Here is a 14,108-nt window from a genome sequence, read left to right as displayed (position 1 = left end):
TCACTGAAGATTCTTTTCACCCTACTTTTCTGTAGGGTGAAACACAAAAAATCAGTGTTAGAACACAAGTTTACTACATAGTTTTAAAAGTACGATTCAGCAGATTAAAAGACTCTGACTATCTGCCAACATCACAAACATTTATTCAAACCAACATATTCTTTCTTCTTAACATCAAGACGTTATACCGCTAGTCCGTGACTATTTATACACACATGATATTAAGTGCTTAGGTGCAAAAGTAATACAATACCTTCCTCTTCACTGGAAGTCTTTGGGCAACCATGAGGAAGATATGTTAACTGAACTTTGCGATTTATGCCTGAAAAATGCCCATACCTGAAGTAGGAATAGGGGAAAGTGAGAGAAGAAGAGGGAGGGAAACATTTTAAGTATTTTTCTCCAAATCTGCTATGCTCCTGTAACAGGATATAATAAATCTATGCTGATCATTGATTTGTGCATTTCACCACCATTTATTGAAGCAGTGCTTAGAACAAACCTAACTCAACAAGCACAGAATGACTACAGAAATATCAACCATTCTATGATGAAACATTTAAAAATATTATTTGCTACTTTTTTTCACAACACTGAACATAAAACTGGAGGGGAAAAAAAAAGGGCACTTGCAGATTGCACAAGCAATTCAGATCTACACAATCTATTCAGATCCACAACTACAGTGGCTATCAGTATCCAGAATCTGATCTGCCAGGGTAGATGGTCACTATCTTGTTAGTCACTTAAGTTCTCAAGCAGAACTCAGTATTTCAAATAATTGTCATAAATTTCAATAATAACTGTCTTTGCTCTGATGTTTTTAAAATTAAAGTTATCTACTACCATTTAAAGTTCTTTAAAAAACCTTGAAGCCTGAGATATTTCCTTTTTTTTTTTTTAATTATTAAATATTTCAGCTTAATATACAAAGCCTTATTTATTTGGAATCCTCCAAGTTTGATGTAAGTAGACAATACACACGGTGAAAGTTCTTACTGGCTCATTCAGACTTCATTATGTCACACACTGCAAGAAGCAGACCGTGCACTCAAATACTTTTAAGTTGAAAAACATGCCAGAAGATAAAATTTGAGATCAAAGAAAGTAACTTTTTCATGTAGAAAGTATACTGAGACACTAGATAAAGCACTAAGTTCAATTAACAAGATAAGGAGGAAAAACAGGGTGATGGCCCAGTTCTCCTTCATAATGTCAAACATGATATCCTTTCTCTTGATAACCCTTGTGCTTGAATTAATATATCATTATGTATTTGATATCCATTGCAATCCAAACAGTAACTGGGCAAACAGGTCAAAATAGCAGACACAACTTCATTGCTATGAAGCCTGAAAATCAGATACTTACATTTCTAACACAGTCTTTAGCTGTTCAAGTTTTGCTTTACTTTCTTCAATTTCAGAATCATTGTTTTGCCCAAGTTCTACAAGGAGTTGCCTTGCTATATCAAGCACTTCCTAAAGAAAAGAAACACAGGATTTACTTAAATAATTTTCTACTTATAAAATACCACAGCAAGAAAATAAAGACAAACTTGCCTGCAACTGTTTTGGTTTTTTCAGTTTTAGCTTTCCAGATTTATATCCATCACATTTTTCAAAGAGATCAAAAAACCTTCAAGAGAAAGAATATAGATTAAAAAACACAGATAGTAAGTTAAAATATGACTGGAACAAGTGGCTCTTAAACTTAAAGCGGTCTGAAATTAGCACCTTTATACTATTTGAAAAGCATTTTAAAACCTGCACTACAGAGGTCAAACCAACCTTTATTCAGATCCCATTTCCCAAGAAAGTCTTCAACATATTAGAGAAATAAGAGCACTAGAAATGTTCTCTTACTGACTTGCTAAGTGTTAAAAAAAAAAAGGGAAGATACTCTAGATATCAAGTTACATAATGTTTGAATATACAGCTATGTCAATTCTTAATCTTCAAGAATGATCCTGAACAGAAGTAGGGACCAAAAATACCGAATGAGCAGTCCTACACATTTACAGCATACATCTGTGAATGCAAGAATCTAGTCCCAAAACAAATAATTACTTTTTACTGAAATTGCACCTAATTCCAGGCCAGTTATGTAAGGCACTTTATGAATGCTAACATAAAGATAGTATCTACCAGAAATTCAGAGTTATCAAACTTTGACAAAAGTAAAAGACAAAAAGGTGGTGCAATAAGATGACAGCTCACACAAGATCAGTTGTGATAAAAAGAGAAACGCAGAAGTCACAGTCAAATGGTGAACCAGAAATACTCTCTGCTGCACTATTTTGAAAAAAAGACATCTATAGAGACAAATGCATTTTCATTAAGACCAAGCAGAATTGTTCACAAGGCACACCGTGTGATGAAGTCTGCACAAGTAATTTGACAGCCCTGTTAGAAAGAGAGGTGCATGCTTGTTAATTAGCTGCAACATCAGTTAGATTTAAAAGAAAACAAAAAACCCAAAAACCAACTTGTATGATGCAATTTGTGCTCAATTCATTGCTTGCACATCCCCAAGAAGTGAGCTCTGCTCTAAAGCATCCAAACTAATTTTTACCAAGGTTCTACTTACTTCTGATGTTTTACTTCCATTTTCATTTTCTGTTTTGGTGTTCGGTCCCCATGGCGTATCACAGCTATAACGCATCTAAGCTCCATCCTGAAATTTCAAGAGAGTTACATTTCACAATTCTATATATGAGGGTCTTTTATTTAGTAGTAAAACCACCACGAATCAAGACAATTGACAAAGTCGTAGTTATCTGACATAACTACAGAAGTAATGGAAGCATATGCTAGAATATAAGGGTAACTGAAAATGGTGTAAGATATAAAATATAAATACTTATTGTAAGAGTTGGGTAACTACAGATTATCTATTTTAAGTAGTTTTTAAAAAAACAATTTTGAGGTTCATTAAATGAGAGAGCATGTTTATTAGAAGCGCATATTAAGTTGGTGCTGGAACAATGATTAGCAGTGAAAGAAGCTATGCATAAAAGACGCTACACTTGAAAATCTGCTGTTCTATACTCAGCTTGACTAGGGGTCAGAAACTCTGATTGCTGGCATAGTGATTGTGATTCCTTCCTTGATTTCATCACACAAAACAAGCGTTCATAGGCCAAAGTGGGCACACCTTGTGAAGAGAAAAAAGATTTCACACAAAAGTTGCATTAGGTGTTTACACAATTCAGGTGTAGCTACTATTTTCTTACATTGTTCCAGAGGTGGTTGGCACAATAGGGATGTCTTCAGCTTCCAAAGGAATCGACCATGGTATCTGAAACTGGGGAGCAAGTTCTCTCATTATGATATTTCTAAAAAAGGGGTTAAAAAGAAAAAAACACTAAGTTTAAAGCACAGCTTATACAACACATACACACTCCAAACCAAATAGATAATATACACATGCATTTTTATCAATGTAGTTTTAGAGTACTAGTTGTCATGAGTCTCTAGATGCATATTTTTCTTTTAATTGTGTAATAAAAACCTACTTAACAATTTAAACCTACTACAACTGCTACAGAGACAACATTAGCCTAATGGCCCTGGATTTGTAAGAAACCTCAGGTTTTTAATTCCAGTTCCTAAAAGAGTTCCTTGGATATGATTTAGTCTTGTTCATTTAATATTCAGATACCTGATTCCATTGCCTAACTGAAAGTCCCTGATAATCAGCAAGTCATTCTCATCAAAGAGTAACTGGTACCTTTAGTGGTAATTTCTCAGAAGTTTCTGTGATAGAACTGGAAAAACAGGTAAAGTCTCTGGTCATAACTACAAAACTGTAACACTGCCTCCACCTACAGAAGGTTGTTAAGTCCTGCTAATGTTCTGTTTCCCAAATATTCATAAAAATATACTGAACTTCAGATTAATATCTACATAAGAAGTAATAAAACTGAGGAAAAAACCTGTGCAACTTAAAGTAGCATAAGCCAAAAATTAATTTCTAAAAAGCTTGAAAAAAACCTGCTGTTACTTAACACTGCAACATATTACCTTAAGAATAAAGCATAAGAAAAAAAAGTATGAGATAACTTTTTTCAGAGAATTCAACAGCTACAACAATTTGAATAAAGAGAAATCAAAATGGCTCTGAGAATTTTAACTCTAACCCAAAAAGTGGCCTAAAACAACAGGACTACAGTTCATATCTAGGATTTCAGCTTAGCTCTTACTCCATTTAATAAGATCCTAGACCATTTGACAATGCAGAAAGTCATGCTGTATCTCATCAGTGCAATCTTACTGTAAAGCCAGTTTAACTAGCCAAAATGGGATCAGCCTACTTTTGAGGGCAATATTTCATTGGCCCAAAGTTCACTACCCAATTCTGTATGATCCCTTTTTATACCTTTTTTTGCCCCCAGTAGCAGAGAGAAGATGCTATGACACAAGACACCTTGGTACTACATCAGTTTGGATTTACCAGTATGAAATCCACAAATACACAATCCACACCAGCTTCAGATCAAGGATAATGTACATTAATTTGGGCACACATTAAATAGCAGCAAACATAACCATCCAGTGGAGCTTCTCTACTTGAAGAAAATTAAGAACTTAATCCAGCTTTCAAAACACTTATTCAGTTAGCTTTAAGCGTTCACAAAACACTCAGACTCAGATGCTTTGAATGATTTTAGGAATAAGGAATTTATTTAGGACTTATTTATTGATTTAAGATGCTTTTTAATATTTTATTTATTTTATTATTTAACTTAATGACTTATTTTATGTGGCATTTAATTTTAAATATTTCATTTAGGAATAAGGAATAACTAGTACATAAACTACAGTCGCATACAACTGAGTGAATAGGCAAAACTCCTGAAATAAATCAGGAAACTCTTACCCCAGTATCTTAGCACAATCATCGTAGTATTTCATGGAGTTTTTCACAAAACTGAAGCCATTCACATCACAGACATAGGACTGTCCATTAGCACGCAGCAAATCAAAGCCACAAACTGTTTGCTGTTTTTAAGAATGAAAGTTCAAGTCATTGATCACCTTCCTTAGGATTGCTTATTCTAAATAAACTTTATATTTTAACACGGTATTCATCTGAAAACATGACAAAAATATGACAGATTTTATACCTAGTACCTTTTGATAGTTCCATGTTAGGTTTGCTCATGTCATGCAAACATCTTCCTGTTTTTAACTTTATATCCCCAACTTGATTTTACCCTTCCTACAGATCGCTAGCAGTATCAGTATTGAGGGTCAAGGTCACACGTGCACAAATGTAACCTTCAAGATTTACAGCGTAAGCAATGATAGGCCTACAAATTCCCCATTCTGACAGTAGTTTCCCCCTACACATAGTTTTTAAGAGTGGCAGGCAAGAAATGACAAAATAGCAATAAAAATGTTTTTGTCAAATTTTAAATTTGACAGGATAGTTTTGACATTGACATAATATTGACATTATTAGTACAGGATACCAGATGCTATTTCAACAGATAACTTTTCTAGATCTCAAAGCCCACTTTGCTAGGTGACAGAAGTTCACACTCTAGAGGCTCCAGAATGCCATCATAGTTATACACAGGTAATGAGACAGACTGAAACACAGCCTTGTAATAAGACAGGTATAAGGAGGGTAAGAGATTGAATGAAGTTTTGAACAAAGGGGTCTTAGAACTATACTAAAATGGAAACTATCAAACACTCCAAATAAAGAACACCTAGTCATGTCAGTACCAAATTAACATTTAATTGGGCCCAATGTAAACACTAGGTAACAAAAGTTACAAAAACTTGACTACTGAAATTTTGTTTCACCAACTTAGAAACCATTAACAAAATGTGTGAACATATTATGCATAGAATCAATACACAAGACGAAAATCTGTTATTTATTTGGGGTGGTAAAGTCCACAGCTGCTAGTTGATGACTACAGTACAACTAGCAAAGCACCATAGCAACATGTGAATTCAGGAAACTTATGCAACATAAGCAACCCATCCAGAATTTTTCAATGCATTAAAGGAAGAATTTTTCTAGATTACAAAAAGATGTGGATGTGGAAGTTCAACTTTTCACCTTCCTAGGAGATCTGCAGCAATTATTGCTGCTGGCTCTGTGCACTAAAACCCTGCAGAATTTTCATGTAATAAACAATTAATTAACACTAAATGTTTGATCAGATAGGAAAGTAATCATCTTACTTTAAAGGCAAGGCATACTTTCCAAGCAATTAACTTCTCTCTTGCATTCAGGATGACTGGATACCTCACTTCTTTTCCTTCACTATCTCGTTCTACCTTGCCATCCAGAGCTGGAGACTTCCGGGCTTCAGCATGAGCATAGTCTGGACCTACTGTGTACACCTTTATTGAAAAACAGGATTTCATTACACTTGATTCAGTGTAATTAAATTACATTACACATATGCATACATCTTGCTAAATTTATCTCAAATGTGATAATGACTTCAAAAGATATAAGTTGCTTTCATCATTGATAAGATCACTCCAAAGTACCTTCTTCAATGGCATTCTCTGCCTTCAGAGAACACCCATCATTTACTGACAACCTAGGATAAAGCAAGAGGAGAAAACAGCTGGAGCACAGGTAAAGAAAAATAGTAATTATAAAATCTGATGAATAAATATTAGTTTCTTAATTATGGTGGTAGAGAGGTAAAGAATAATATTCTTCTCTCCAAAACATCTGCTGAACTCGGAGAGCAGATTAATTTGAGAATTATTTCAGTTTACTTGACTATGAAAATCTGGCTGCAGGACTAAGTGATTCTCTTCATTAAAAAATAGTCTCATATTTTAGGCAGGACTAAACAAAGCAAAATCTGTCCAGTTTTAGCATGACAAGGCAGGGGCTTGAGAGAATGATTGTGCTATCTGCTCTGCCACAGTTTTGATGCTCACTGAAAGGACTGGGGCATATGCAGAAGAGACTTGTCAGCAGTTCTCAAAAATGGGCTACTATCACTTTAATTAAAAACAAAACTCTAAGCTTTACTAAAAAAGTGTTCAGCTAAACCAGATGATTGCAAATACTGCCGATTTAGTCAATTCAGGCAAGAGGGCAAGTTGAGTGAAGCTGCCTAATATAAGGCTGACAGTCTTGTTACTTGACGAAAATCTGTTATTTATTTGGGGTGGTAAAGTCCACAGCTGCTAGTTGATGACTACAGTACAACAAGTGGTCAAAATAGTCCCCACCCCTCAAGTCATCTCTTCAGGTTGCAAGAAACTTCTCTTTTCAGAAACAGTTTGTAAAGCTCTTACACAGACGTCTGTAAACTCAGATTAACCTGTTGCAAAGCGCTGCACAGTATAACCATCTGAGGAGTATAGCTCATGAAGATGTAGCAACTCAAAGAATGGGGAATTTGTCTGAGAACATAAAACGAGCATTCCTCTCATGTATCCAAGTGGAAGAAGTTGACTGCAATTGATAAAAGGGCTCTTTGGCCTAAGATTGGATTAGATCTCACACTCTCTAAACCTCCACTTTTTGTCTAAATACGGTGATCTCTCATGTATATTGTAAAACATTTGTTTTGCATCTTTTGTGATGGGCTTAAAATAGCCAGAACTAACACAAAGGGAAAGAAAGCAATCTCCATACATGGCTGGCTTAACATCTATTCTGTTATTGCTCTATTTTAGCACTCTTTTACAATACCGAATATTTACATCTGTTAAGAAAATAAATTAATAAAAGAGTGAAAATAATTACAGATAAGGTCAATGCATTATTTTCTGCAACTTCATATAATTTTAGTAAGTAAATTTTTTTTATTAATTAGAATACTAAGATAGTTGGTAAAATCTTTTTTCAATTACAATCTTTTTCTGTAAACTACAGACAAAATATCTAGGCAGCATCTATCTGTTTACACAGGAAATTATATGCTGTTTTGGCACTAATACAACACAAAAAAGAAAGACAATGTGTTGGGTGATAAGCCTCCAGCACTTGATTCCAACAACAAAAGGAAAGCTGCTCTACGTTACAAGTACTGTGTTTAGCTAGAATAAGAATTACATTCTTTACTTATGAACTGTATCAAAACTTCATTAAAATCAAACCTTGACACAAAGATACACTTTCATCTTTAAAACTGACAAGCTCTTAGAGTATTTGATTGTTCTAAATATAAATAAAAACATGCAGTTGTCATACCTTCACATCAGTGCCATCTGTAGGCATGAATTCCTCATAAATATAGGAGCCTGTTTTTCTCACACTGCTTTCAGGGGAATAAACACTGCTTCTGCTGCCAATCTGAAATGAATATTTTTCTATTAATAGACTCAGAGGCTACTGTCTGAGAAAGTTTAAAACTCCTTAAAATAACACACTTGTATTGAGAAAACACTTCCTGTACCAAATGAAACAAGTAGGTTTTGATTGTTCCCAAAAGATTTTTATAAGATCCTAAAAGTGCACTGATAGTGTATGTTTCTTTTACTTGTAACAATCTCCAGTGGCTGACAATCTACTACAAGGAACAAGGGTCTTCATTCAATCTACATGTTGTCCTGAAATTAATTTCTCTGATCTGCCACTACTCCTACACAAGCAGAACACGACAAAACAGGTCCCAGCTAACACACGGATATGACAAAATTACTCTGCAATTCTGTTAGACATCTACAACTTTTCAATAGCTTTAATACAATACCCTCACCTTTCGAAAGAGCCTTTGGCTTCCACCCCCAGCAGATGTTGGATAATAAATATAAACATTGTGGTCCTCAGCACTAACTGGCTTTTCTACAAAAGGCTTTTGGAAAATTTCTCCATTCACTTCCACATGATCTTCTCCTTCAATCAAGTTACATTCTGAAGAAACAGTGCAAACAACAGAGATATAATAATATATATTCACGGAATGAAATGATTAGAGATTTGGGGTAATTTTGTAGGTTGAAATAAAAAGATTACATTACATTTTTGTCTCACTGATTTGTTACTGACTGCACAAAGACTTGATGATCATGCGCTGAACATGTCTGCTATACATGTATTATGTTACTTTAATACTATGTTCAGGATTTCTGTTGATTCCCTCAGTGTCAGACAGGAAATCATCTCCTACAGATGCATAAACTTGCATGGGTGGTATTTTTTTGGAAATGTTTTGAAGACAGGGGGTAGGGCTGTTTGTCTCTTTCTTCAGTGCCTTTCTCTGAAATACCAGGGGGATGGCAGATAGACAGTGAACATGGTGTGGGTTCCAGATGCAATAGTACTTTTAATAGGCTGAGAACTGTCTCATACTGTGTGACTGACGCACCTGGAAGAGGATTAGGTCATCTGGAATCAGGGATCAGGAATCTCTTCACTACCGGTTGGCTTCATGACTTTTACTTGACTTTTGTAGCATAAATGAGTCCTTTTCCCCCTAGATTACACAGACGTTTTAACCTAAAATTCCCTACCTCTTAAGACCTACACCACACCAAAACTTCAACTTTCTTTATTTTTTCTTATCTCTTACTCTTGTGTCTTGACCTGTCATTGCAATCTCCTATTGTTGCTGTAAGTTTTCGTTTTAGTAGAAAAAGCTGTCTCATTTGTTTTCAGATACAGAAAACATGAATTCCACTTTATGTTCAGAGTATATAATCTGCAGATCTGTATGGACTAGACTTCCCTTGCATCATTGCTTGTACTTAGAAGGGAAAGTATTCAATAGCCTGAATTGTTTCTGTCAATATCGCTTTCCTAAGTAAAATAACTAATTATTGTGCGTAATGTAAGATCATGAATGTTGCTTTCTTTGGTGACATATTAGAATCTCAGCTTGAGGTTGGAGGCCTTCATATTCTAGCTGTTCTATGATGACTGTAAGAGGATTGTGACCCCAGGCTTCAGAATCATGCTTTTCAGATGCATACTTGTACTGCCTTTGGCTGAGATGGAGTTAATTTTCTTCACAGCAGCTGGTATGGTGCTATGTTTTGAATTTGTGACCAAAACAGTCTTGATGTTTTAGCTGTTGCTGAACAGTGCTCACACAGCCTCAAGGCCTTTTCTGTACCACATACTGCCCCCACAGCCAGCAGGGGTTAATCCACAACAATACTTTAAATACTGGAGGAGAAATCAACCTCTGCACCAATGAATTAATTGTCTAGCAAGTGAAATTTAGCTTTCCACTATGTAGGTACAGTTCTCCAGTAGAAACAATGAAGTGCCAATGGTTGATGTTTTAGTCACCAGTTTTTACCTTGGGGATTGTTTGGATCACGGTTCAGAACTGCATAGCGAGGAAGTAAAATGCCTTCAGCTTTAAGAATACTGTACACTTCTCTCCTAGAAGAAAAGAACAAAAGTTGCACAGTAAGACAGAAAAACCTGCCAATATTTGTATTTTACAGTACATGAATAAGGGAAGAGAAAAATACATTTTTTTTTTTTTAAATCACACAGGATAAGATTACATATATAATACTCTACTTATTAATGTAATGCTTTAAAGTTCACTGACACAGCTGTACCTTTGCAGTGATCTCATCAATATCAATAAAAATGTAATTTGCTCTGCCAGTGCCGTCTTCTCCACGCTGGCAGTACAACAGCAATTTACATAGAATAATTCTCGTGTTAAAGGAGATGATTAACATGAAGGGTTGAAAAAGTTTATACAGGACAGCAACTGAGGGCATCCAAAATAGCAAGTCTGCTCACTGTTCAGAGGGTTCCAATGTTTATGTATTTTGCTCACTATTGTTTTGTTAATATTTGCTATGCATAATTGCAGCCCCAAAAGAAAACTCACTACTAATAACCACATGATCTTCAAATACCAACCACTTCTGTTAAGTATCCACTTAACAGAAAGAAAGACCTTTAGTAAGTCACATGAATTCTACAATTATAGGAGGTGGTACAGTTGCTATACATAGCTATGCTATACATATTTTCAGAGTTTAAACTTTTTTATTTGCTAAGCTTTAGCCAAATCTATCACAAAATTTCTACCTTGGCAAATCTTCAGACTTATCAATATAAAAGTAGCAAAAGAAAAAACACACCTAAAGACATATCCCAGGAAACTATGCATACATTAATAAAACATAACATTCGCTGTAATTTTATTCAGTTCCACTGTACAATACACTGGAACTCTTGCTATGCAATACCAACAGATCCTCACAGTCTCCGACTTAAAAGTAGTTTGCTGTTTACAGGCAATTAGTGTTACTTACCTGTCTTGTATGTGATACTGCATATTCAAGTCATTGATTATGAATGGATTCCTGAGTTTTGCATAGGCAACTGCTTTGTCCAGTGGAAATCCTAAAATATTTATTAAGGCAAATAAATTAAAACTACAAGACACAACACTGGTAAATAGTTTGGAACCTTCATATTCAAGCTTTAGAGTACAACCAGAGATACCTCTGAAGTGGGAGGTTGCTCCTTCAAGTATAGACTACACACATAACATCAGCTTAAGACGATCATGAAACTGCAGCCTAATTTCAGTATAGGTTGCCAAAAGTAGTGGTCCTGTCTCCAATTCCCTCCTCCTCCCTCCACATGCCCTCCACTTCCATAAGGCCAGAACTAAGGCTTTTATTGCCTCTGCCTGAAAATATGATTTTTAACTTCAGCCTACTCATCTTTGATTCACTGCCCAGCCCAGAAAAAAACCCTAGATTTTAGCAGAGATACATGAACAAGGGGGCCAGAGACCCAACACTCCGATAGAGAAAGTAGTATGCCTTCACAGTTATTGGACCAAGTATTAGATCACCATTTCCACTGGCTCCACAAATATACCAATGGAATAGCTATTTTAAATACCAAGTCAGACAGGGCTCTCTCAAGCAATGAAAACAGTATCATTTAAAAAGCTTGTATGTTAAAAGTCAGCTGTATTATATTAAACAAGACAAATTAATTGTTTCCTAGGAAAATCCAATAAAACTACAAGACAGAAAAAATAAAAAGACCCTTAAACTGGTTGAAGTATTCAGATGTCAAAAATATTTATGGTACTATTAGAAGATTTACCTTTAGAATGAAAAGAAATGAGACAGTCACATAAAGGCCAATTTTCTACTGGTTCATTCAAAATAACATCCTCTTCAAATATTACCACAGTTATGTACTTAAACATGGAGAGGCGTTCAAGAATTTCTTTCATTGGTTTGGACTTAGATTTCTTAGCCATTGAACAAATCCCAACTGCGATTTGTCTTTCTGGTGGCTGAATAGGGCGGGAAAAAAAGCAATTATTATTTTTAAGTTCTCTCAAAACACAACAGGGTTTTAGCAGCACAATACTAAAGCAGATATTTTCTGTTAAAATTCACATACTACCTTTAATTTACTTTTCAATCAGGTAAATTGCTATCAGGTAACAAAATGCAGCATGACAGTAAGTTTCACTGCATCCTTATGAAAAATGCCTCAAAAAATGAAACTGTTCAATAGCTATACACTACTTTTTGTACGTATTGTATCAGGAACAAATACACAGGATCAAAATCTAAGTCAGAAATGTCAAATCTCAATGAAATCATACTTACGGCTTACTCTGAAATTAACTAGCAATTCATTTTTAAACTATTTAATTTTTCTACATCTACTTAGTAGCCACAAGGCTTCTCATATTCATACATAATATTACAAGTGAATTATGAAAACTAGTAAACCAGAAAATACTATTATAGATTTCTGAGCTATTTTGTGCAGAGACGGTTTCACTTTTCTTCTGCATATTCTATATATTCTTTCATGTTATAAGCCTTTAAAAATTTCTTTCCCCCAGTGGCATTCCTAAGTGCAACAGCCAACCTACTCCTCTGTTTAAAAAGAAAAAAACAAAACCCAGAGCCATCCTTTATTTCACCTTACTGTTCTTTTAAAACACAGCCAATTACCTTCCCTTGCTAAAATACACTGACTGAATTGAGCTGTCTGAGCTGCTAATTTTGCACTACTTCTCTGCATTTCCAAGTTACTTTTAATCATGGTGAAGTGTTTTATTAACGCTTCCTTGCATTTGAAGTTTTTAGACATGCTTGCAATCAGTGAAAATCCAATCTATTCCCTAACGTGAACTGTTACAGACTAAAATAACAGCAAAATACACCTAAAAAAATGACATAACATGACGACTTATGCATAATAAAATAAAGTTTGTCTTAAACAAACTAAAAATTGATAAGCACAGTGCTAAAATACAATTCAGAACACTCTGCAAGGAAAATTAATGTATAACTTAAGATTGATTCAGCACGCACTTTCTATACACGAAGACAAGGAAGAATGAAAACATGTCAGATCTCAATGAAAACAACAGTAAGACGAAAAAAGAAATGTTGAATCTCTTCAAACTGAAAAATCAAAAGTTAACTCTGCAGCCGTTGACAACACACACAAAAGAAAAACTCTCCATTTTTTGCTACTAATTATCCAAATAAATAAAATGAAGGCTTATGCCATCAAGTTCATTCCCAGAATCCAAATCAAGTCTGCAAAGCTGGCACATCAATCTCAGCTGCCCTAAGGTCAAGCACATCTACTTCAAAGTTCAAGGTATACTTACTTTTCAAGTGTGCTGCATTTCCAGACATAACTGACAGATCATTATCTGAATATGAATAATTTCCCAATTCAGAACACCATTTCAGTATTAGACTTTTGTCATCTAATGCCATTTCAAAGTAAATTAATGCTAGAAAACATACAGAATAGTACACACATGCCCCTACAGTACATACAGAGTCATACTCTTCCTCCTCTTCTTCCCCATGGTCATAGAAATGTTCATAATCTGTAGATCTGGCTGAATCCAGTAATTCTTCTCCATCTTCTCCACCCACAAAGAACCTAGGAGGATCATTCTCTGTTGCGCTAACAGACATGGTTACAAGTTCTATAGAGATCTATGTGGAAGCTGAAGCCACTTTGGCAGCTGAGATACTGGGCATGTTTCCCGCTGACTCGGGAACACAAAAGTCCCCTGCTCTTCGATGTTGCTTGTGCGGTGTTGCCACTGTAATGACGTTGTCTGCCAGACACTGCTTAACTGGTATCATCTGCTCATTATTGGTTTGAGTTGCTGCTCCAAGTAACCCACA

The 14,108-nt window shown here is 35.2% G+C and overlaps 1 protein-coding gene across 2 annotated transcripts in view; it reads right to left on the bottom strand.

The window, feature by feature from the left end:
• PPIP5K2 (diphosphoinositol pentakisphosphate kinase 2) overlaps positions 1 to 14,108 on the bottom strand; it is a 41,797-nt gene extending 27,689 nt beyond the window's left edge. For both annotated transcript variants that reach the window (XM_059833845.1, XM_059833846.1), the window contains exons 1-13: positions 13,749 to 14,108; positions 12,034 to 12,229; positions 11,223 to 11,313; positions 10,241 to 10,326; positions 8,696 to 8,850; positions 8,188 to 8,289; positions 6,204 to 6,365; positions 4,882 to 5,003; positions 3,236 to 3,337; positions 2,590 to 2,676; positions 1,563 to 1,638; positions 1,372 to 1,481; positions 254 to 339 (exon numbers count right to left, since the gene is read on the bottom strand). In XM_059833845.1, the coding sequence (XP_059689828.1) occupies positions 254 to 339; positions 1,372 to 1,481; positions 1,563 to 1,638; positions 2,590 to 2,676; positions 3,236 to 3,337; positions 4,882 to 5,003; positions 6,204 to 6,365; positions 8,188 to 8,289; positions 8,696 to 8,850; positions 10,241 to 10,326; positions 11,223 to 11,313; positions 12,034 to 12,229; positions 13,749 to 13,892 (1,519 nt within the window). In that variant the 5' untranslated portion in view covers positions 13,893 to 14,108. The remainder of the gene's footprint in view (positions 1 to 253; positions 340 to 1,371; positions 1,482 to 1,562; positions 1,639 to 2,589; positions 2,677 to 3,235; positions 3,338 to 4,881; positions 5,004 to 6,203; positions 6,366 to 8,187; positions 8,290 to 8,695; positions 8,851 to 10,240; positions 10,327 to 11,222; positions 11,314 to 12,033; positions 12,230 to 13,748) is intronic.

The sequence above is a fragment of the Gavia stellata genome, chromosome Z, assembly GCF_030936135.1.
Source record: "Gavia stellata isolate bGavSte3 chromosome Z, bGavSte3.hap2, whole genome shotgun sequence".
Classification (NCBI taxonomy): domain Eukaryota; kingdom Metazoa; phylum Chordata; class Aves; order Gaviiformes; family Gaviidae; genus Gavia; species Gavia stellata.
Note: the sequence above shows the minus strand (reverse complement) of the source record. Positions and strands in the feature narration are given on the sequence as shown.